This window comes from Trichosurus vulpecula, chromosome 2, assembly GCF_011100635.1.
Source record: "Trichosurus vulpecula isolate mTriVul1 chromosome 2, mTriVul1.pri, whole genome shotgun sequence".
Taxonomy (NCBI): Eukaryota; Metazoa; Chordata; class Mammalia; order Diprotodontia; family Phalangeridae; genus Trichosurus; species Trichosurus vulpecula.
Genome location: NC_050574.1, coordinates 1,526,349 through 1,551,718, shown reverse-complemented (window position 1 = coordinate 1,551,718; position 25,370 = coordinate 1,526,349). Strand labels below are relative to the sequence as shown.

Sequence of the window (25,370 nt, the reverse complement as noted above, 5' to 3'; positions counted from 1 at the left end):
AATTGAAAGAATCCACCAATCGCCCCATAAAAAAGATCCCAAAAAGAAAACTCCTAGGAATATTCTCACCAAATTCCAGAGCTCCCAGATCAAGGAGAAAATATTGCAAGCAGCCTGAAAGAAACAATTTGAGTATTGTGAAAACACAATCCGGATAAAACAAGATCTAGCAGCTTCTACATTAGGGGATCAAAGGGCTTGGAATATGATATTCCAGAGGTCAGTGGAGCTAGGATTAAAACCAAGGATCACCTACCCAGCAAAACTGAGTGCTCCAAGGCAAAATAAGGACTTTCAATAAAATAGAGGACTTTCAAGATTTCTCAGTGAAAAGACCAGAGCTGAATAGAAAATTTGACTTTCAAAGATAAGAATCAAGAGAAGCATGAAAAGGTAAACAAGAAAGAGAAATCATAAGGGACTTACTAAAGTTGAACTGTTTTGTTTACATTCCTACATGGAAAGATGATGTGTATTATTCATGAGAGGTATTAAGGTAGCTGAAGGGAATATGTGTGTATATATATATATATATATATATATATATATATATATATATATATATATGTATGTATGTATATAGACAGAGGGCACAGGGTGAGTTGAATATGAAGGGATGATATCTAAAAAAATAAAAGCAAATTAAGGGATGAGAGAGGAATATATTGAGAGAGGGAGAAATGGAGAGATAGAATGGGGTAAATTATCTCACATAAAAGTGGCAAGTAAAAGCAGTTCTTCAGGATGGGAAGAGGGGGCAGGTGAGAGGGAATGAGTGAATCTTGCTCTCATCAGATTTGACCTGAGAAGGGAATAACATACACACTCAATTGGGTATCTTATCCCACAGGAAAGAAGGAGGAAAGAGATAAAAAAGGGGGGAAGACAGAAGGGATGGCATATAGGGGGAGGAGGTAATCAGAAGCAAACACTTTTGAAAAGGGACAGGGTCAAGGGAGAAAACTGAATAAAGGGGGATAGGATAGGAAGGAGCAAAATATAGTTAGTCTTTCACAATGTGAGTATTGCGGAAGGGTTTTACATAATGATGCGCATGTGGCCTATGTGGAATTACTTCCCTGCTTAGGCAGGGTGGGTGGGGAGGGAAGAGGGGAGAGAATTTGGAACTTAGAGTTTTAAAAACAGATGTTGAAAAAAAAAGTTTTTGCATGCAACTAGGAAATAAGATATACATGCAATGGGGCATAGAAAGCTATCTTGCCCTACAAGAAGGAAAGGGAAAAGGGGATGGAGGGGAGTGGGGTGACAGAAGGGAGAGCTGACTGGGGAATGGGGCAACCAGAGTATATGCCATCTTGGAGAGGGGAGGAAGGTAGAAATGGAGAGAAAATTTGTGATTCAAACTCTTGTGAAAATCAATGCTGAAAACTAAAAATATTAAATAAACTAAAAAAAGAAAAATAAAAAAAGATTTTAAAAAGTTAACACAAGCAAAGTTAATAAAGATAAGATTAAAAAAGGAAACAAAAAAGAAAAACATCTAAAGTCTTATATTAGTTGATACAAAGTGAAATGTATTGGGTACAAAGTAACAGAAATACTGTAAAATGATCAGCCATGAATGACTTAGCTACTCTCACTGGTACAATGATTCATGATGACTCTGAAGGACTTAGGATGACAAATGCTATCCATCCCCAGAAAAAGAACTGATGGTGTCTGAATACAGATTAAGGCAACTTTTGGGTTTTTTCACTTTCTTTAGAGTTTTTTTATCTATGTTTTCTTTCACAACATTGCTATTAGGTTTTGCATGACTTCACATATATAGCCTATATGGAATACTTGCCTTCTCAATCAGAGGGGGTGGGGAGGAAGGGAGAGAATTTGGAACTCAAAGTTTTAAAAACAAATGTTAAAAATTGGTTTTTCATGTAATTGGGGAAAATTAAATGCTAAATAAATACTATATATTTTTGTGTGTGTATGTATATGTGTGTATACAGATATAGATATATAAGTATCAGGCCTACCCTTTCTGAGTCATATAACAGTAAGGTACTAATTCCACAAAGTCTCCATTATAGCTCCACTCTGGGGCCTGGGTTACCGATTGGTGAGCTTTCACCAGAACCAGCCCTACCAAGATTCACCACACTGCTGCTTCTCCCCAGTCATCCTCATGGCACACTAATGTGTTAGGCCATATTCACTCATCCCCTCTGTTGAAGTGAAAGACATGTATCAAGTTGTAGTCTCAAAAGAATTCAGCTTTAGACTGTCTCCAAACCAAGTAAATGCGTTTATTTGGAGTAATGCACCCAGCAGGCTCTTCTCCTTAAGGAAGGTAACAGCCCAGCCAGGAGAAGCTAGGGGTTTATAAAGCAGAAAAGTGCCATGTTGGCAGAAAGATTTAGTAAGGAGGGACAGGCAGGCAAGAGGCTATAGCTCAGAGTTCCATAGATGCAATTTACCAACATGCAGTCCAGTCCCTATCAAGGTGGGGTGGGGGAGCTAACTGCAATGTAAATGAGATGCTCATGAGCCTAGGGTTACTGAAGGGTTATTGAGGAGCAACAGCAAGCAGGTGCCAATGTGGGAAAGTGCCTTCCTCAGTTTCCTGGCCAACATCCTGTTTAGACCTTGTGTGGGACATGCAGAGTTATTGCTTATCTTGCGCCTGCAGCAGGAAATCACTGTCTTGCTTGACTGGGGCCCATTCAGATACTGGGTCCTTGCCATGAACATGGTCTTTTCCCGATGTTCAGACATATCACCTTTGGCTTTGGAAGAGTAACCAAATTTACCTCAACTTTCCCAGAAAGCAAGTATCAACCAATTGCTTTGTGTTGTAGGAGCAATGTTATAACCCCTGTCTCCATGCGAGTTGGGTTAGTTTTTCATTAAAATGTTTTGACATTATCTTTGTGGCTTGGTTGGCTGTGGTAGTTGACACCACCTCTTGCTCACCCCAGTAACAGCCAGAAGGAGCCCCAGTTAGGTGTGGCCACTTGGCTGCAAACCATGATGGACAACTGGAGGAAGGAAGCTTCACTCAGCTGAATCAATTCTGTGAGTCCTCGGTGCCTATCCTTGTTGAATATCCTGCTATGTAAAGTTTTATTTATGGCGAAGTAAAGCTCCTTTTCTTACCTGTTGAATGCTCTACCAGTGTGCCAATTCATTATGACCCAGAACCTAAAGAAACCAAGATAACAGCCTGTGTTAGCCTGTTCCAAATATCCTGTGACTCCATTCCCCAGCTGTGTGGCTTCACTACCCACCACCGTCCTATAACTATGTCTTCCCCTATTGGAATGTAAACTCTTTCAATGCAGGGACTGACTTTGTATATTTGTATTTCCAGCACTTCACATGGTGCCTGACAAATAATAAGCACTTAAATTCTCATTCATTTACTTGTTCTTCATTCCTTTTTATTTAAGTTTAATTACTTGTTTTAGACTTTATATATTTGTAGCTCCAACACTTAGCATGGTGCCTGACACATAAGAAGCACTTAGTCATTCACTCATTCTTTCATTCATTCATTCTTTCATTCATTTACTTGTTCTTCATTCTCTTTTAAGTTTAATTGCTTGTTTTACACTTTATATATTTGTATCTCCAGCACTTGGCATGGTGCCTGACACATAATAACCACTTAAATTCTCATTCGTTCATTCATTCATTCATTCACTAGTTCTTCATTCTTTTTTATTTCAGTTTAATTTCTTGTCTTAGACTCTCTGGTTCATCTTTTGGCAACCCATACTTTAAAATTTATCTGGGTGTAGTTTTTATGAAGCTGTAGGCTTCACAGCTTTCTTCGATTTTGTTTCCTTTGAACTCCTGAGTGTCTCTCCTCCTTTTATTCTTCCCACATTTGACCTACAAATAGTCCCCAATTAGTGCTAATAATAAGTACCATAAAGTAGCTGAATGTACTTTAATTTTCATTATTCAGTGTCATAATTTTGTAAACCATAGCCTGTGGTTCCAGCCCAATTGAAATACTCAATATGAATTTGGGTCATGCAGCTCCTTTATAAAATTAATTTTTCACACTAACCAAGATTTGACTAGTTGTCTGTCATCTCTATTTTGACCAATATCTGTAGTTTTCTCTTTGTCTTCATTTCCTGTTTAAAGCTCTTCAGATTATATTTGCAATACTCCAGAAAAAGCATTTTTCAAAGCCTTCTTCATGTACAATCTGTCCCTTGTTGGGAACTTGATGTTTTGCCATTTTAAGCCAGAATGGGACCAGAAACCAACAGATCAATTGTTCAGTTAATTCCGTGGTGTCAAATTCTATGTGATCCCTTTTGGGGTTTTCTTTTTTCCCCATTTATTTATTTTGCTTGTAAATTACAGAATAAAACAAGCATTCCACAACAGTGTACAATGAAAGAGATGAGCATGCCCAAAACCGTAAGTCTAGTATATACATCTTGCTATTCCTTATAAATATATAATGAAGTTTTGTAAATTTATTTTTTTCTTTTTTCTTCCATTCCCCTACTGCCCTAGAGATGGCTACCATTAGGCATAAATACATATATGTATATAGAATTGTTCTATACATACTTCTATTTATCAGTTCTTTCTCTCGATATAGACAGTGTCTTTCATCATATGTCCTTCATACTTAATTTATAAATAATAGATGAAATGAGTTATTTGCTGAGACATTCCTAACACAACTTTGCTATTAGTATATACAATGATCTGTTGGTCTTGCTCATTTCACTCTTCATTATATGTGCAAATCTTTCCATGTTTTTCTAAGATCCATTGGGGTTTTCTTGGTAAAGCTAGGGGGGTGGTTTGACATTTAGTTCTCCAGCTCATTTTGCAAATGAGGAAACTGAAGCAAATGGGATTAAGTGACTTTTCCAGGGTCATCCAGCTAGTATTTGTGTCTGAGGCCAAATTTGAACTCAAGTCTTCCTGACTTGAAGCCTGGAGTTCTCTCCGCTGCACCACCTAGCTGCCCCTATGGATCGATGGATCAACAGTGATGCAAAATTTGGCATTTTGAAAACTGTTCTCCATGACCTGGTTGGTGTTATTGCAGTTATCTTTGAGACGCAAAAATTGTTTAACATCATGTAATCTCTTAGCATAATAAATTTAATGAAAAATGATTACAACAACCATTACATCAATAGGCAGGAAAAGCCTACAACATTCAGCATTCATTTACATTTGAAGTACTCAAAAATCACAGGATTAAAAGGACCATTCCAGAACAGCATCTAAGCATGACAGTCAAGGAAGAGTTAGTGTGATCAGTAATGGTTTCCCACTAGAAGCTTTCCTTGGAGAAGAAACATGGATGACCCAAGTCTCTCACATTACTACTTCTTTGTGTGAGCTACACTAATAAGAGAAGAGAAGAGAAAGTAGGGAAAGAGGGATAGGGAAGGGGAGGCAGAATTATCACTATCTGCAGATCACATACAGATGAATTAGAGAACACCGGATCTTCCACAACTCATCTCAGCATTGATCCCATGGGAACAGGTCCTGGTCCAGCCCTTTCATTTTCCCTTGGTACAGCTGATTGAATGTTTCCTTTTGGGTCACTGTGAAGTAGTTTTTCCAGTCTCCACAGATTCCTGCCACATGTGGAAGGGGGACAACACATCCTAGAGACAGTTCCTTTGTGATCATGCCCTTCCATACTATTCTCCCTCCCTCCTTGCCCCAGGAAGGAGACATTGGATGGACCTTTGGTGGCTTCTCTTGATGGGGTTAGGGTTAGGTGACCTTCCCCTGCAACTAGTGAGCTCTTCCCTTCTTCATTTGTCATTCAGAGGATGTGGACTTTGAGTCATCCGGGCCTTACCCTTTCCTCTTACACCTTCACTTCTCACTTTTCCTCTAACACATGAAATACTAAGGGAGGTTTCCTTGGCTGCCTGGGCATGCTGTCTCTGAGTGGGTCATTGCAGAGGCATCTGGTACTTTCTATGGTGGCGATGGAAAAAATTCTTTGGCTCTCTTCTTTGTGATTCACACCTTCTCTGACCCTATTTCTGGGTGCCTTGAGTTCAGTTGGACAGAAGGGAACCCACCCACATAACCCCCTAATGGCCCTAGACCATTCCTCCTCACCTTTTCTCAGTGTGATCATTTTGAAACTCTCCATATTTTCCATTGGTACAAGTTCCTTGTTTTCCAGCATGTGTTTTTTCATGACTTGGAAGGAGGTATTCTCTACCACCAAGTTGATTTCTTCCTCTCTCAGCTCCTTGTTCAGGAATTGACAAATCTTTTTCACACTGGCCTTGAGATCCTAAGAAAAATACCACACCCCGTGGTGGGGGGTGGGGGTGATGTCAGGGAGAAAGAACAGCAGGACAATGGAGGGGCCAAAAGTGAGAAGAACAAAGAAGAGGGATAGTATAGCAGAGAGGTAGATAAGTATCAAAGTGGGGTAGGAGGAAGAGTTTGAAAGAAAAGTGCAGGGAAAAGAGAAGTAGAAACAAGGGATTTAGGAGGAGAGAAAGGAGAGTCTGAGGGGAAGAGAGAAAGGACTATGTGCAGAGGGGAGAGGAACTGGAGGGGAAAGAGTGGGTGGGGTGGAATAGGAAGCGGGGGGGCAGGGGTAAGAATAAGATTTGAAGCTGGAGTGGGAAGTGTCTCAAACCAGAAAGTAGAGTAAGGTCAGGATTTGGGGAGAGACAAGGGAAGAGTAATGAGAGGTGAAAGTAGAGGTTATGGTGATGGAATGAAGAGCTTGTGGGGGAGGTGGAGATAAACAGAAAAAGGAAAATGAAACAAGAATAAAAAGAAAGGAGAGGAAAAAAGAGAAAATGGGAAATGAGATGGAGGGAGTGAGATGGTGAGTGTCTGAGGCCAGAATGGAGCTCAGGAAGAGGAATCATACTCACTCCAGGCCCAGCACTCTATCCACTGCACTACCTAGCTGCCCCTCAGGGCCCCTAGTCACCTACATTTAGGCATCTTGAGTCTCTACACACTGGTTGTTATGGGGACCCAGGCTCTTTCTGTGAGCAGATGTTTCAACAATCTGGCTAACAGCTGTTGTGGGGGTGAAAGACCAACACAAGCCCTACAACAAGAATGCTACCAGCACACTGCAAAAGCACAGGTTCTTTTAATCTGCTTTAGTAAGGAAAGCAACATTAAGGGGTTGACAAACTTACTTTAATTCAGCATACAAATAACATTCACTTAGTTCAGGGGGAAAAACCAGCACCCTGAACTTTAGGGCAAAATACAAACAAAGTACAAACATCAACAGACAGACCTTGTCTGATTCAAATCCCAATACATAGTTACCAAAGTTTAACAAAGTCCCGGCATCTGGGTTTCCAAGCTGGAGGGCTCTTAGCTACAGCTGCCCCTGAGTCTCTGCGAGCCACCAAAAGTGAGAGCCCTGCACAAATGGCTCTGTCTTCTCTTCTTATAGTATTTCAGATGTCATCAAATGTCATCCAAATGAACAGAACTTAGGCTGCTATGATTGGCTCTTGAGTTAGCACCTCCCCTTAGTACCTTGGGAGCTCCACACCCACATAGGCTTAGCACCTAATAGGGGTTTGGGCCTGGGGCTTAGCACCTAGTAAGACTCAATGAAATACACTGAATTACTCAAAGGAAACAAAAGCCAAACTCTAAATGCTAAGAGCCCAATTTGCTTACCAACACAGCAGAGCAATCTCTGAGGTGGAAAGGATCAACCTCAGCTGGATTTTCACTTGTTTTCCCTTAGCTGATGAAATGCTTTCTTCTCTAGTTCACTTTGTCCAACCTGCTCCAATTTCTCTCCCTCTCCTTTACATGGCTGGGAAGATGCAATATTTGGAACAGAATTCCTTTTTCAGAGTTTTGGGCTGGAGCAATCTCCGGAAAACAACTACTTCATCATTATCTTCATCACATGATCCTTCAGAAAGATGAGGAAGCAGTGATGGAGGGTACTCTTCCAGATCATATTTTGAATAATACTAAGGAACTGGTCACTGGAATAAAAACAGTGAGAAGTAGAGAGGCGGCCATTTGGTCTGAAGTCTGATGGTAGAAGGGGTGGGGAACACAATTAAGAGTCTGGCAAGAACCTTGGGTTTTGACAGACAAGATTCCAAAGAGTCTGAAGTGGGAGACCATGGCTTAAAATGGAACTGGGGAAGGTGGTCTAGATTGGATAGAAAGTTCTCAGGCATGGGATTCAGAAGACAAAAGAGAAATCATCCCGATGAGCAGGATAATGGGGTTTTCTCTGAAGAGAGTGGTTGAGATCCAAAAGGGATAGTTTGCTCAGCAGCTTCTACTTTGAGAAGCCTTGTACAGGAGATGGACATGAGAGAAGATTTTAAGTGTAATGTGGTCTCACAATTTAATTGTCAGGAACATTAAAGGTCACCTTGAGCTAAGGCTGACTTCTAAGATTGAAGGTAACACATTTATTTTGTGTAATGAGTGGGATATGAAGCAGTCTAAAGGAAGAAGAGGACCATGGCTTGGAGTGGCTGGAACTACAATAATGACCTACAGGGAACAAGGAGACCTAGGTGCTCTGCTTTTTCTTTCTTTCTTCCTTTCCTTCTTCTTTTCCTTTTTTCTTTCTTTCTTCCTTTCTTTCTCTCTTTCTTACTTTCTTTCTCTCTTTCTGTCTCTTTCTTTCTTTCTTAATTTCTTTCTTTCTTTCTTTCTTTCTTTCTTTCTTTCTTTCTTTCTTTCTTTCTTGCTTGCTTGCTTGCTTGCTTTATTGCTTTCTTGTTTTCTTTTTCTGCCACAGAGAATGATCATTGTGACTGGAATCTGAAAACTAACTCAGATGAGAAAATAATGCGATGTCTCTGGCTGGCCTGTGTATACGGAGGGTCCCACAGGGGGTGGGTAGGAACATGCAGGGAACATGTATGCCTATGTCCAGGCTTCATGTTCTGACATAGATTGGGAGCTCCTCTTGGTGAGGTGCTGTCATTCACCTTTCTTTTTATTCTCAGTGCCTGGAGCATGGTAGGTTCTCAATCACTGCTGACTGACTGAGTTGACATGCTGAATTCCAGGTCATCTCTGAGGGCAGGCACTAGGAGTAAAGGGGCCTGGCAAAGGTTTTTTTGCATGAAGTGGGATTTGAGCTGAGGCTTCAGGAAAGCCAGGAGGCAAAAGAGAAGAGGGGATAATTCCACATATAGAGGGCCAGCTAGTGGAACAGATTGGGAAGATAGAGTCATGTGTATAAGGAACACTAAATGGTGGGGGAAGGGAGGGGGACAGACATTTATTTAGAACCTACCATGTGCAGGCACAGGCTCAGGGCTTTACAAATACTAACTCATTTGATCTCCATGACAACCCTATGAGGTAGGCGCTATTATCCCCATTTTTCAGCACTGGAAACTGAGTCAGACAGAGGTTCAGTGAGCTGTCCAGGGTGACACAGGAAGTGTCTGAGGTCAAATTTGAACTAAGGTCTTCCTGACTCCATGTCCAGTACTCTGTGCCACTGGCTCCCTGGAAGGCCAGGAAGGCCCAGATGAAACATTAAATGGGGAAAGGTGAGATGTTGGGAGACTGGAAAGGGAGTAAAGGGCTGGGTTGTAAAGGGATTTGAAAGCAACACTGAATATTTTGTGTTTGCTCTAGGAAGTAACAGGGAGCCACCAGAGGTTACTGGGTAGGTGGAAGACGTGGTTGAATCTGAGTTTTAGTAAAATCAATTTGTTGGCTGAATGGAGGATGGACTGAAGTGGGGAGAGACTTGAGCGCCACCCCCACCCCTGCCAGGAGGCTACTGGAAGATTCTAGGTGTGAGGTAATTTTAAAGTCTGATCATGTCACCCTCCCACTCAATAAACTCTAATGGCTCCCTATTATCACCTCCAGGATCCAATACAAAATCACCTGTCATTCAAAGCCCTTTCACAATCTCCCTCCCTTCTGCCTTTCAAATCTTCTGACACTTGACTCTCCAACATATAACCCTTGATCCAGGTACACAGCCCTCCTGTCTATTTCACAAACAAAACCCTCCATCTCTTGGCTCTGGACATTCTCTCTGTCTGTCCCTCATGTCAGGGATGCTCTCCCTCCCCTGCTCTGACTGCTGATCTTCCTAGCTTCCTTGAGGGGGCAGACAGGTTGCACAGTGGATAGAGTCCATGGCCTGATTCAGGAAGATTCATCTTCGTGAGTTCTAATCAGACCCCACACACTTACTCCCTTCGTGGCCCTGGGCAAGTCCCTTGGCTCCGCTTGCCTCAGTTCCTCATCCGTAAAATAAGCTGGAGAAGAAAATGATGAACCACTCCAGTAACTTTCCCAAGAAAACCCCAAACTGGGTCACAAAGAGTCTGACATGACTGAAATGACTGGACAACAGAGCCCCAAATTCCTACAGGAAACCATGCCGAAACACTCTACATTCCAGTGCCCTCCTTCTGTTGAATGTCTTCAATTTATCGTACACAAACTCCATGCATGCATGTATGTGGATATGTTTATATGTCTCTGGATATACACACACATACATATATTGTTTGCATGTTGTCTGCACTTTTGGACAGTGACCTTCTCTAGGGAATGGAGTGTCTTCTAAGCTTTTCTTTGTATTCCCAGTGCTTAGCTCGATACCTGGCACAAAGTAAGTGCCTAATGTTTATTGACTGAGATGACATGGAAACAGCTGTATAAAAACAAAATCTACATGATAATTGGAGATAATTGAGAGGGTGAAGCCCCTAGTATTAATGAGGACCATGGGAAAGATGAAAAAGGAAACAGACAGGAAGCTTACCTGATGGAGTTCCTCATAGGTAACAAACAAGAACTTTTCTGAATCTCTCCTGGACAGCCATCCTTTGATGTGGTCAAACCAGGAGCCATAGTTCACTGGAGGGGAATTGGGAAAGACAGATTCGACTCGGTCATTTCTCTTTCACCCATTTGTAAAGGGTTTATTCAACCTCAGATGCTGGCCAGAATGAGAGTCCTGGACAGAGAAGTAAGTTCTGCCTTGACATGACATAGTCTGGGGGAGAAGGGCATGATTTTCAGATTCAGAAAAACGTCACCCAAGAGAAGGCTAGCTGGAAGAAGGACCATGAAGAAGTCACAGGGCAGGCTTGGGTTAGGGGATAGCCTCAGCCTGAGAGACACTAGCAAGGATGGTAGAACTTGATGAAGGTATCTGCTTGAGTTCACTGGAGAAGGTGCCATTGAAAGTACATTAAAACCATGGAGAAGACAACCTGTATTCCAATCCAGGCCCTGAGCTGGTCCCTTAAGACTCAGTTCCTCAGAAAGTTCGCGGCTCATCTATTCAGAAGACCTAGGCTCAAATGTAGGTCAACTCTGACAATTTCTTTGTCAGGTAAGCTGGGGAAGTCACTTCCCCACTCTGGGCCCCCATCCCTCTTCCCTAACAAGGAGGTGACAGCCCTTTCACTGTCTCTGTTCCTGGACCCCTGAGAGAAATGTGCCTCCCAGCAAATAGAAGGGTGCTTTCAACACAGGGACTTTCGTTATGATGTCAGGGAGAATGAGGAGGAAGAAGAAAAGGAGAAAAAGGAATGGGAGTAGTATCTGGTTCTACCCTTCTCCCATCACTCACCATTTCCTTGTAGGAAGTCATCAAAGAATTGCTCAAAGTTTGACCATAATGCGTGAAATGGCCCCTGACTACAGAAATGGTAAAGAGATACGATGATATCCCTTGGATTCCTGGCAACACAGATCATCTGAAAGCAAAAATGGAACCATAAGAGGTCAGCACATCCATTTTCCTTTCTCATGAAGGTTCTCTGGTAGGGTGCTCTTAGAGCTGCTGCTGCTCCTTGGATCTGATGTCCTGCCCACTCCTTGTATCCCTCATACTCCGCTCTGTACCTGGCATTCAGCAGGTATTCAATAAATATTTATTGATTGATTAACTTGTGAAAAGAAAAGGGGATAATTATCCAAATGAGTGGATGAGGATGCTTTGGAACCCACTGAATAACACACTTTTATAAATGCCCAGTTGATGGACGAGGACACAGAGAATGGTCACTAAAGCAAAGACTGAGTGTGGGTAACATGTTCAAAGAAAATGGAGAGGACCCGACTAGTCAGGGGGAGCCCAAACATGCTGAGATCTTCAACCTCCCAGAAGAACTGGTTCAGAGATGGCCCAGTGAGTGTGGTGTCCCACACAGATACAGGCATCAGCCTCTCCTCAGATGTGCCAGGTATCAAGGGGGCCTTGCAGGAGTGAGGAGACACAATGTGTGAGATCCTTGACCTGCTTCTTTTCCACCTTCAACCTGAGTCCTTCTGCTCCTCTTCCTTCACCTCAAGTCCTCCAGAAACATTTTAAAGCTAATGTGAACCACTTGAAAGCTATTAAAATGAAGTTCTCAGATGCTGGTCAATCTATGAGACTAAAATCAGAATTTTACTTTCAATCCCATGAATATTTCACAAAGGTCTTGATGAAGATGTGGAAAATTGTCAGATCCAGATGACTCATATCTCTGCTTCTCTGATGGACAAGAAATTGAGAGTTGCCTATGGAGTCAAGTAGAATGGGGAGAAAACATCACTTTGAAAACTATTAAGAAAAACAGAGACACAAACACCATAGGAAAATGCGCACTCTGAAGAACACTGTTTCCAGAATTTTTCTTCAATTCAATTTGTTTCTCCTTCTGAAGTAACTCAGGTGAGATCTGCATGGTGATGATGATGATGATGCAGATTTCCAAATAGTTACCTTTTAATTTAGCCTCTGTAGGTTCCCAGGACCACTATAATATCCTACAAGAGAAGGGAATAGGAGGATAAAAATGATAATGATGGTTATGATGACGATAAAGAGCCAAGTAGTGTGGTGCTAATGTGATCAAAGATCTTCCCTGCCCATTCAATAGGCCTCAGGTGGAGCTAGTTAAGGAGAACTTGTTTAGGAGAGGCTTGTTTATAGGCAGACCCACTACCTTTTGCTATTAGGTGCTGAGCCCCAGTCCTACACAGGGTATTTATGCCCTGTGGGTAGCCATTAAGCTCATACCAGAGAGCTGTGGAGACTAGAGAGTTACAGATAGTGGACACAAGTGTGCTGTGAAGAAGACAGAACTGCAAGAAGAGAGAGAACTGTGAGAGAGAGACCTGGAAGGGCTCTGAGAACTGCACGGGCTTTCAGAACTGCTGGAGAGTACAAAGGCAAGCAGGCAGTTAGAATTCATGAGTGAGTGTTTATGGAAAGGCCCTGGTGGAAGGGAAGATTACAGGATGGCTTGGGTCTTTGTTGTGATACTGTGTTTTAATCTTCTTGCTGTTACATTGAGGTGGAATTACTGCTTTTGTAATACAATTACCGCTATGTCAAACTGGGGTTATTCGTTCTGGGATTTGATCCTCTGGTGTCTGGATAAATGTTTTACTTCTTCTGCCTTCTATACATTGAGGCTCTTATAGGTTGTGATTCCAAACTATACAGGCATATTTATGGTCACCTTCAATATCATGAATGTTGCCTTACTGATTCAAGTAGAAGAAAGAGAAGAACAAAATAAAGGAGAATGAAATAAAGATGGAGAAAGAGAATGGCAAAGAGAAGGAGAAGGAGTAGAAGGAGAAAGAGGAGGAAGAGAAGGGAAAGAAGAGGAGGAGTCAGGTTTCTGATGAGGAAGGGGAAGAGGAAGCAGATGAAGACATAATCCAGAAGGTGACCTGAAGAAAGACCAAAACCAGTGCTACATAAACAGCCCAGTGTGGATGTAGCCTGGAGCACTGTCTACATTGACATAGCTTGAATAAAATTCTTAGTTACATAGGGTTTTTTTTCTTGGTGGAATCAGTGAAAAAATTCTTGTTAAATAAAGAGGAAAAAGATTAAAATGAACATTGAAGAACCAGATCAAGATATGGCTTCATTCTACTCACATTTTAATGTCATGATTTCCTGCCAGATGTGTGGAGCATAGAATATCCCCTAAAGGACATCAGTCATGACATCCTGTTGCTCTTGTGAAGTCATGTAGCCATTAGACTGTTGCTATAAACATTATCCAGACTGCTCACTGAGACCAATATTGGATTAGGAAAAATAAATCTGAAGAACTGACCAAAGTACTATTTCAGCCCCAAAGTTGAAATGGGTTATGTCTGCTTACAGTAGCTGTGCCTTCATTGCTTTGATACAGAAATGAAGTGACTTATACTAACCAGGAGATATGATGTATTTTCAAGTTTGATTGGAGAAGAGAGTGGTAGATGATTAAGAATTTCCAGGAAGAGGGGCAGCGAGGTAGCCCAGTGAGTAGAGCACAGGCACTGGAGTCAGAAGGACCTTAGTTCAAATCCAGCCTCAGAAACTTGACACACACACTAGCTGTGTGACCTTGGGCAAGTCACTTAACACCAATTGCCCTGCCTCCCCCCTTTCCCCCCTCAAAAAAGAATTTGCAAGAAGAACATTTCTGATATTCCTGTCAATGGATTTTTGCATTTTAATGTGACATAGAGAGCTGCAAAGAAACTTAGACATTATTTTTTTCTCTTTTTTTCCTGCCTTCCCCCTCCCCTCCTCAAAAGAAGAATTTGCAGGAAGAACAGTTCTGATGTTCCTGTCTGTTGATGGGTTTTTGCATTGTAATGTGACATAGAGAGCTGCAAAGAAACTTAGACATTATTTTTAACATTATTGTTCATCACTGGGGTATGAAAAAGCTGATATTTTCATTTACAAAAGAATACTCGCTAGCACATCCATAGAAATGGGCTCTGAGTTTCTATCTGAGCACCTCCAGAAAGGGAGACTCCACTGCCTCTTGGGGAAGTCCATGCCATTCTGCGATAGCTCCAATTGTTAGGAAATGATTCCAGAATCTAGCCTCAATCAGCCCCTTTGTAACTTCCCCTCATTGCTCCTGGCTCTCTCCTCTGGGGCCAGGCATAACAAACCAAACCTCTCCTCCACATGATGGCCCTCCAGATACTGGAAGAAGAGCTCTTCTGTCTCTCCTGAGTCCCTCCATACCACTCCTCATTTTCCAGGAAGCTTCTCAGTTCCTCCCAAATTTACCTTCCCCAGTTCAATCTCTGGCCTTCCTCCAAAACCATCAAAATCAGCTTCATACTTCCATCTTCTTCTCTTTCTCTTTCTTCTTTTTCTCAGCCCACCTCCTGATTATTGTCCAGAGGACCTTTGCCCTTGCTTGCCAGAGGTAGAATAAGCAGTGGCATGGTCAGAAATGACCATTAAGAAGGAGGTTAGGGCAATGTGTAGAGGATGGGGATCTGTCTACCACCTCCCTTCCCTTAATTCCTATGGAATATGAACCAGGAGCCAGCTTCTCTACAATCCATCTTCTGTCCAACTCCTGGATTCCTGTTTCTTTTACTTTGGATCAGGGGCCTTGTGTGCTTACCTTGGCCTTGCTGGTGAAATAGGACTTAGGGAAGAGCTGGATAGGGAGATGGGAAGTGAGGAGCCGTGGGTCCACCTGATTCTTGATGATTCCAATGAATCCCTTTGCCTCTATCCAGGGAGAACGTTTCCAGTAGGGGACAGACTTGACCCATGTGGGGTCCCCTTTGGAGTAGATCAGGCTGAGAATATCTATCATCCAATGGGTTCCTGCATGGAATGAAAAGGATGCAGGGAGTCTAATGAATATTTAATTCACAGAATCATAGACCTTCTGAGGTAGGAGAGACCTCACAGGTATCAATCCTGCCCATCCTGGAACAAGCCAATAAAAGACTTACAGGGAGGGAGGAAGGGAAGAAGACTGCCAGCTCTACTTGAGACGGTGCTACTTGCCAAGATTTCCCTGACATGAAGCTCAAATTTGCCTGGGTGGTTGAATGGCCACACCAAAGAGTGTCCAGTCACCCGACAAGCATCTCCTGGCCCTTACTGGAAGCCAGGCACTGTGCTGAATGCCCAAGATTCAAAATAAGGCAAAAGCACAGTCCCTTCCCCATTGGAGCTCACAGTCTGAAGTGAAAGGCAACATGTGAATAACTCAGTTTATATAAGAGTCATAGGAGACAGAGGAAAGAAAGTCTCAGAGAGGAATGGAATTGCAGTCGGGGGCTTCCAGGAAGGCATTCCAGCTTAATCTTGCAGGAATCTAAGAGGTAGAGGTGAGGAGAAAGAGTTTTCTGGAAATAGGGAACACAGCCAGTGATGTGAGAAATAATTCATTTGGAATTCTATTCTATTCCCATCAGTATCAATCAGTTTGCTATGATTCCGTAGGGGTAGTGATTATAATTCTCTACATTAGGTGCCAGAACTGTGAGGTGAAGACTGTAAGTTCACTTGCTTAATCAGAAGAAGCTAACTGGAGGCCCTCCTCCCTTGTTTTTCTCCTTGTCATGGGGACCAAGCCCAGTTTGGCAGAAGTGACTAAATTATATGGAAAGTCCTCCAATTGATTTTTTGTATCTCTGGATCATTCTCTCTTGTCCAACATGAGCAGGTGACCATCTTATGACCACTCAGTCAATGGAGATGCCCCATGCTGCACCAAACCTGAGATGCCCATGTTGACATAGCATTTCTAACTGATGCATCATTTTTGTCCCTTGAAGCAAGATCTAACAACCGATAAGATTCTATATTTTGTATAGCCTGGTAAGAGTGTTCAGGTTTGAAATCTGGTATCAAGCCTTATAAAAATAAGGCCCAAGATGAAGGGGGCATCTCAGATCACAAGGAAGATCGGAGGTCTACTTCATTGGAGGGGAACCTGTACCCTTTAATAAAGTGCCATTCATTCAGAGCCCTGCCTCAGCCCCTTTTATTTTAGGTTGTGCAATTTTAATCCCCGTAGTGCAAAGGCTAGGGTTTCAGAGCTGTACTGTGGTTAAAATTGGAAGAAATCAGCATGGGGTCTCTGATTTCTTGTTTCTCACAATCATGGCTTGGGATGTGCCAGGGGGTGAGACACTGTGAAACTTAGCCAGTAACTAGACTTGCATGAGAGAGGAACCAGGAATAGGTAAGTTTCATTACTGGTGGGACAGGAAGGATAAGGCAGACATTCCTGGACCAAAAAGACTGGATAGGACTTCACCAGAAAGACAAGAAGGAAAGGGAATTTTTTGGCTTTGGGGGACAGCATAAGCAAAGGCGTGGAAGAAGGGCAGCATGGATCATTTCTAGGGTTGGGGGGAATAAAAGTTGATAGCATAGCATATGTACAGGGGTAACTACACCCTCTGTCCTGTGGGTCTAAGGGCTTGGGTTCTAATCCCAGCTCTATCATTTCCATGGAAGTTAGGTTACCCTTTAGAAGTCTTGTGGAGTTCAGGTTAATAAAGTATTAGATGTATAGTCAGGAAAACCTAAGTCTGAATCTTGCCTTACATGGTCCATTATGTGGAAGATTTTCTGGAATCTAGACAGTGAGGAGAGAGGTCCTGATCAACCTGTCTGACACCAAGCAGTGGATTGGAGCCAGGTGGAATTTGTTCTATTTAGTGCCAGGCAGCAGAGCAAAGAGCCCCCAAAGGGATGCAACAGAGCAGAAAATTTGGGCTTGGTAGCCGTTAAAAAGAAAAACAACATGCACACTTCCTAATTAATTGATTCCTCCATAACTGGGATAGCTGCCTGGGTAGGGCTGGGCTCCTGTCTTTGGAGTTCTTTAGGCAGCCTGTAAGATTGCTTGTTGGGTTGGATGGAGTGGTGTTTCCTTTCCCATAGAAGTTAGATTCAAGGGCCTTTAAGGCTTCTTCCAACACTTACACTAGGTGGTCCTGGGATTGCAACTTTTGAGAGTATCCAGGATTATGCAATATGGTCATTACTCTTGGCACTAGGAAAAACTCAGGGGAGAGTCATTTAGAAGAAGACCTCCGGAGGCTGCCCAGGGATGCCAGGAGCTATCCAGAATCAGGGTCATGAACCTTTGCCCTTGATGGCATCGTGGTCTTATTTAGAGGGATCACAAATATTTAATAGGAAGAAGAGTCTGGGGGTGGGGTGACCAATTTAATTGGTTTATGTATGATGGCATAGTGTATCCATATCTGAGAAATGGACCGCATCTCCCCACAGAGGGCATGCTCATGTCCAATCTCCACACATGACTGCTTTCAGGAGTTATTCAAATAATGTGGGGTCACATGGTATTTCCCTCCCAAAGGATTGTATTCAGACAACAGTAAATGCTTTCTGTATCTGGCCCCATTGCTGATGGCATCTTCTGAGCCCCTCTAGGATAGGAGGTGAATTCAAGGTTGTCCCATTCCACACAAGACTTCCGTTCAAAGTTGTTCTCTGAGCAAAACCTACATCAGCATCTGAATCAGAGTGTGATTGTAGGGACAATTCCTTGAGGAGATTTTGTCTCAGGAAGCCCAGAGATGAGAGAGACACATGCTGGGTTCAGTTAACAGTGCCAGCTGGTCCACAGTGGAGCAGGTGCCCCTGCCATGTCATGAAGTCCCCATCACTGGGGGAGGGAAAGCTCTGGCTGAAATGAAATATTCTCAGAGATCTTGTGTGTTCTAAGGGATGCCTGCTCATGTAGGGCTACCTTGGATGACTCCTAATTACTTCTTACTTGAGAGCCTGGAATTCTCTCCCCATGCCCTCCATCCTCCTGACAGCCCCAGTGGAGAGGGGGAAGGGGAAAGAGTTAGAAGAGAGAGAGGAAAATAAGGGTGATAACGGAGGTTGAGGTGATAGATGTAAAAGCAGTGGGTCAGCATTGTGTCCATCGTGTCTTTGGGTTCAAACCCTGCCTGAGACTTTTAAGCCTGGGCCAGATTCTCTTCATTTCTAAGCCAAGGACAGTACTTATACTGTGCACTTCAAAGGTTTGTTGGGAGAGCTGAAGGGACTTGGTGGTCTTAAAAGAAATCGAAATGGAATTGTCATTAGATTAAGAACAGCCTTCCTTAGAAAACTCTTCCATCTCTTCTACAGTCCTTGGCCCCACTTCATTCTTGTTAACCTGCCAGCAACACTGTGACTCACCCATCACTGTTTTGAAGGTCCATGCTGCCATTTTCAGTCATGCTTTCCTTTTAGTACAGTGCATTATTCCCCTGGAGCGGGAGCACAAATCCTGCCTGGTCCTACAGACACGTCCTGAACACCTCTTCCTTCAAAGAGGACTCAGGACACAATGGTGAGACCAGCGTCAGGGCTACAGTTCTCCTATGTCTATGTTCTGCAAACTATATGACATCTGGCCAGTTCCTTCCTTTCTGAGGGCCCAGGAACTATGTTTACACCCAGGGACTTAACCTGGGGTCCATGGACCTACAGCATGGATTGTGGGGAAATTTCAGGAGTTCTGAAAACTTGTTGTTGGGAATTTACATGTCTGTTTTCACTAACCTCTTACTGAAATTTACCACTTCCTTCAAGCATTTAAAAATCTTATTCTGATAAGGGATCTATGTGCTCCAGCAAACTGTCTGCCGGAGGGGACATGACACACTAAAGGTTAGGAATCTTGACTCTCCAAGGAGGAGCCTGGGCTAGCTGGACTCTCAAGTCCTGTCCTTCTCACAAGTCTAAGGACACGCATGTGGAGGAACAGCAGAAAGCTCATATTTTCTAGCCACCTTCCCCCTCTCGGGGTTGCCAACATGGCTCTTTACCTGACTTTGGGTAGGTCATTATAATGACATCATTATCCCGAACCTCAAAGTCATCACACATCCTTTCGATTTCCTCCACATCATGGATTTCAGGAATGAGTGGTATCCCCTTCACAAACTTGAATTTGTTGGTATTCTCCATGCAAGCAGATCTCTCCAGGCTGGGTGAGTGCTCTCCTCTGGATCCCACTCGCTGCTGCTCCTGCTTCCTTGACTCTGCCCAATTTCTAGTGAACCTCAGTCTTGTTCAATAGGTCAGAGTGCAGTCACTAAGAAGCTTCATGGGCTGGGATGTCTTTGATACAGATGGTCAACACCAGGGAATCTGAGTCTCTGATGTCTTCTGGCACAAAGAACAGCTGAGCATGAAGATACGGGATAAACACAACAAATATTAGCTCAATGAAACACTTCCCTAAGTCAGTTTGCATACCATGCATATATCTTCAAGCCTGCTGGAGGACTGCCATGGAGAAGAGAGATTAGGCATGGTTATTTTGGCTCCAGGGGCAGAGTGGGAGGAGGCAACAAAGGCAGACTTAGGGCAGATGTCCAGAAACACTTTCTAATGACTAGAACTATGGCTGTCAATCATCACTGATTAGCTTTTCAAAGGAATAGTTCCTGGGAAGACATAGCAACAGCAGAAGTACAACCACACCCCCTGAACTGTGACACACCCTCCCTCTAGGACCCTCAGCCTTGAGAGGAGTGGGCTCCAGGTTACCTTAGCTGCTACCTCCATTTCCTCTCACCAGGTTCACTTCTGAATGCGGCAGAGCTAATGGGCACGGCCACTTAGCAGCAGAAGGCCCCATGCTCTGCATGTCTCGCTGGAGGGACTATCTTGTGCCATCTAACCTATATCTCTGGAGAAAGGGCAATTATATGACCCTCTATCCTCAGTTCAGTAGCAGTGAGGAGGTGAGATACTGCTTTTCTAACACTATCTTGTGAGGGAAGGCTCTGGGGAACTTGGAGCTGTGTTGTTGTTGTTTGTCCTTTGTTTTAGAAGAGGACCAATGGCATCACAGGGTGATGTCCTGAGTTGTGCGTGAATTGGATTTAAATGAGGCAGACTTACACCAAGTTATGAGCCTCACTTTTCTCCCAGAGTCATCTAAGTTGAGTGGTAAGACTAAGGTCAGGGTGACTGAGATGACCTGGCATGCAGCAGATGTCCTGGGCCTCTTCAGTGTCTGCCCAATCTCTCAAATGCTCTGTAGAACCTGCTTCAGACACCTATAGCGCCATTATAACACATTGTTCTCATCCACCCATTCCACTCAGAGAACTCTTCACATGCCTGGGGTAGACACCCTCTAACTCACCAATGGTTTAAGGACCATAGGCAACACTGAACCTGGCTTACCGCATCTAGCAAGACCATTTACCAAAGATGTGGTCATTGTGCATGCTATAGCTTCTTAGAGCCACAGGTGAATGTGTGGTCAATCAGGTGGACTCGAAAGGTGAATGAGCAGCCCTGAAAAGGGTTTGGGAAGCCCTCACACCAGAAGGGCTAGTCATACTGAATACCCCATACAACCCAAAAAGGTGAGTGTCTGAAGCCAGACTTGAACTCAGCTCTTTCTGACCCCAAGCCTAGAACTTTAACCACTGGTGTACCTAGCTGCTCTAGAGCTCTAGAAGCCTACTCGTCACTCATTGTAGCCATCCATCTCCAGTCAGCCTGATCTCTAGACAAGGACCTCCAGAAACATGGGCATTGCAGGCCCAAGAGGAGAGACTAATGAATCATCTACTTGAGGGGTTCCAGGACTGAATGTAGCCTGTTTTGGACCCTATTTGAAAGAGGCAGACTTGCCTTGTGAGCATTTTCCCTCAAAAAGTGAAGTACATTTCTTCATTTTTGTCCTTGACTGGTGGAGGACTGGCTTAATGACAATTCAAATAGATGCGCCTGCAGCCACTACTCAGAGCAAATCCATGACTGGCCCAAGGGCTTCCAGATCTCATCCTGAGTTCTTCAGTCTACAGCTCATGGGCTGGTAATGGCTGTTCTTCAGGTGAACAGTAAAAGCAGTAAGTTCATGATCAATGATGATTAGGACCAAATTGAAACTATGAATAATTTTAGGAAACTAGCAGGATACAAAATATATCCACACAGATCACCACCATTCCTACATGTAATAAATGAAATGAAACTGAAAGTTCTGATTGTTTTTGTTCTTCATTTAACACATTCTGATGCAAAAACCCATCACCAAACATGAAATAATCACATTCTGGTGACTTTCACATAAAGGGAATGAATGCATGATAGTTCACTCACAACCCAAAGGGGCACAGGTTACAGTTAGCCTTGAGAGCTTAAGGTCCTGCTTACTATCAATCCCCAGGGGAAAAAGGGGAAATCTTTAAAACCAGGGCCCACTGAACCAAACTGGACTCAGGGGGGTAACTGGGACATATCCTAGAGGAGGAACTATTGATCCCCTTCATTTCTACAGATTCCATAATTAGTAGGCAAACAATGTACTGTATAAAGCATTTTACTGCCCAATATGCAAACCTTGAAGCCAGTGAGTGAGTGGCTGTGTGTGTGCGTGTGTGTGTATTTGTGTGTGTAGAATCTTGTGTAGAAATGACCCATTCTCATCATCCATGCCCACATTCCTGTGGCTGTTTCTGTCCCAGAGCTGAGAAGGCTTTATGCTCTCACCAAGGCAGAACATTCATTCTCTTCATTCTTGTGACACTGAGACTTCCCAATGTCTCTTGCACTTTTCTCCAATCACTGAGTGACCTTGTTTTTGCAAACCAAAATGGAACAAGTGCAAACCAGTGGAAAAAGCACTGTCCCTGTGGCCAGGAGGATCTGAAGCCATTTGAGCCCTTCTGTCTTCCAAACAAAAGCCTCTAATAAGTAATACATCAAAGTTATGAAGCCATAGCATTCAGGCTGGAAGAGGAGCTCACCTCCTGTGCCACATAAAAATAAAATAAAATAATAATATGGGCATATATATGTGTGTGTGTGTGTATACACATGCATGAACTTGTAAAGTGTTTTTGGTTGTCTTCTCATTATATTCTTACAACTTAGGAGTTGGTGTAATTATAATCCCCACTTTACAGATAAGGAAACCAAAGGACACAGAGGTTAAGTGAATTCCCAAGTGTCTAGTAAATACCTTTTGGGAGAGCTAGGTGGTATGGTGCAGAAAGCACTGTCCCTGGAGACAGGAGGATCTGAGTTCAAATCCAGCCTCACACACTTTCTAGCTGTCTGACCCTGTTGCCTCACTGCCCCATCAGGAAAATGAGCTGAAGAAGGAAACAGAAAACTACTTTAGTATCTTTGGCAAGAAAAACCCAAATTTGGTCATGGAGAGGCTGACTTGACTGTAACTATTTAACAACAAAAATAAGAACAAATAATCACTGAGGGAAGAATAGAATTCAGTTATTCCTCCCTCCAGGCCCAGACCTCTAGCCACTGATAGTATAAAGGCTTCACATTCTGGGAGCCAACCCACAAATCAACACTTCTTCATACATGGATTTTCTAAGTCATAATGCAAGAAACTGTCAACTGAATGCTAACACAAAATGAGATAGATGATGGACTTAAAAAAAACCTAGCAATAGCAACAAGAGAAGAAAAAGAAACAGAAGGAATCAGAATGAGGAACGAGGTGATAAAACTAATTCTTTTTTTGCAGACAATATGATGATATACTGTGTCAACAACCCGGCTAGCAGCTGTTGTGGGGGTGAAAGACCAACATGAGCCCAACAAGAACACTACCAGCACACTGCAAAAGCACAGGTTCTTTTGATCTGCTTTAGTAAAGAAATCAACATTAAGGGGTTGACAAGCTTACTTTAATTCAGCATACAAATACCATTCACTTAGTTCAAGGGAAAAAGCCAGCACCCTGAACTTCAGAGCAAAACACAAACAAATTACAAACATCGACAGACAGACCTTGTCTGATTCAAATCCAAATACATAGTTACCAGAGTTTAACAAAGCCTCAACATCCAGGTTACAAGCTGGAGGGCTTAGCTACAGCTACCTGGAGTCTGCACATCAGCACCACCACGAATGAGAGCCCTCAACAAATTACCAACATTGACAGACAGACCAAATACAGATTCATAATTACTAACATCTAGGTTCAGCCCGGGGGGGCTCATAACGAGGGCTGGCCCAGAGTGACTCATACCACCACTGCTGTGGGTAAGAGCTCCAAAGAATAGAAAGCCAACCCCTGGTTTTATATCTTTTTCAGGGTCACGGGTGAGTCACTCACATGCCACTCACCCACGTGACCTGGAATCTTCACAAAGAGGCGACTTGAACCCACGTGGTCTAAAAGCCTCTGCTGTCCTAGACATGTCACTCAAACTCATGTGTAAACTAGGTCCTCCTCTGAGGCAAGGAGGCACCAAGGACTCCCAAATCTAATCAAGGAAACAAAGGCCAAACTCTTCAGGGGCACTTAGTTGAACTAAGTGCTAAGAGCCCATTTTACTTACCAACACATATACTTACAAAATCCCAAAGACTCAACTAAAATGTCAATTGAAACTATTAATAATTTTAGGAAAGTAGCAGGATATAAAATATATCCACACAAATCACCACCATTCCTGTATGAACAAACAAAACTCTGCAAGGAGAGATACTAAAGAAAAAATATATCCCATTTAAAATAATTCTGGACAATATAAAACACCTGGGAGTATGCCTGCCTAAACAAACCCAGAGACTGTACAAACAAAATTATAAAAAAAATTTATACAAACAAAATCAGATTTAAATAACTGGAGAAATATCAATTGTTCATGGATAGGCAGGGCCAATATAATAAAAATGATAATTTTAGACAAACTAATTTATACATTTAATGCCATCCCAATTATATTACTCACCCACCCACCCCCAGTTTTTTTTTACTGAATTAGAAAATTGATAAATTTCATTTCGAAGAAGAAAAAGTCAAGAATATCAAAGGAAATAATCAAAAAATGCAGAGGAAGGATGCTTAGCAGTTTTAGATCTTTATATCGTAAGGCAATCATTATCAAAGCTAACTGGTACTGACTAAGAAATAAAAAGGTACATCAATAGAATAGACATACAATTTATAGCAGCAGCAGATAAACATAATAACCTTGTGTTTGACAAGTGTAAAGACTTAAGATTTTGGTATAAGAATTCGTTATATGGCAAAATTCATGGGGAAAACTGGAGATCAGTATGGCAGAAACTGGGCATAGACCAATATGTTACGCTAGGGGTGGGGAACCTGTGGCATTGAGGTCACATGTGGCTCTCTAAGCCCTTAAGCATGGCCCTTTGACTAAGTCCAAGTTTTACGGGACAAATCCTTCCTACACACCTCTGGCAGAAAGCCATAAGAGGGCTTCTACCTCTTGGGCAGAATTTAAACTCAATTTGCTCTCCCTGATATTGTAGTTTTTCTAAGAGTTGGTGGTCTCCCAACTTACCTTAGTTTCTCTATATTGAGCCCTAATCAACAGCTCCAAAGCTCTCTTGGGTAGAACACTATGCCTGTGCCAGAACTCAAGGGCTCTTTTATTGGCACTCTCTTGCAAAATTCTTTAGACCAAGATTGCTTAATTACAGCAAAATTGAAATAGGTCAGCTAGGTATGAAAGAATTTGGTTCTAGGTAGCATTGGTTGTGTCACTGAAAAAAAGTCCCTGAGCAGAAGCAGGAGGCAGACAGGGAAGTAAAAAAGCAGGGTAGGAAAGTTCTCCCAAAAAAAGAGTTTTTGCAAGTCTTTCCAGATTTCTCTGAAATCATCTTGCTTGTCATT

General features: G+C 42.7%; 1 protein-coding gene across 1 annotated transcript; it reads right to left on the bottom strand.

The window, feature by feature from the left end:
- Positions 1 to 2,499: 2,499 nt before the first annotated feature.
- Positions 2,500 to 19,693, bottom strand: LOC118835316 (bile salt sulfotransferase-like). Its single transcript, XM_036742506.1, has 6 exons — positions 19,552 to 19,693; positions 15,354 to 15,562; positions 11,555 to 11,681; positions 10,739 to 10,833; positions 6,085 to 6,265; positions 2,500 to 2,744 (listed from the first exon to the last, which is right to left on the bottom strand). Exons 1-6 carry the CDS (start codon positions 19,691 to 19,693, stop codon positions 2,500 to 2,502), a joined length of 999 nt encoding a protein of 332 aa, XP_036598401.1.
- Positions 19,694 to 25,370: the final 5,677 nt, after the last annotated feature.

What these genes read in the sequence shown, in the direction of transcription:
- LOC118835316 (XM_036742506.1), bottom strand. Translation starts at nt 19,693, where the DNA reads ATGGAGAATACCAACAAATTCAAGTTTGTGAAGGGGATACCACTCATT. An exon ending in ATTTCACCAGCAAGGCCAAG is followed by an intron (nt 11,682 to 15,353) that starts GTAAGCACACAA and finishes TTTTGCTTTCAG; the next exon opens with ATGATCTGTGTTGCCAGGAA. An exon ending in TGACTTCCTACAAGGAAATG is followed by an intron (nt 10,834 to 11,554) that starts GTGAGTGATGGG and finishes ATTCCCCTCCAG; the next exon opens with TGAACTATGGCTCCTGGTTT.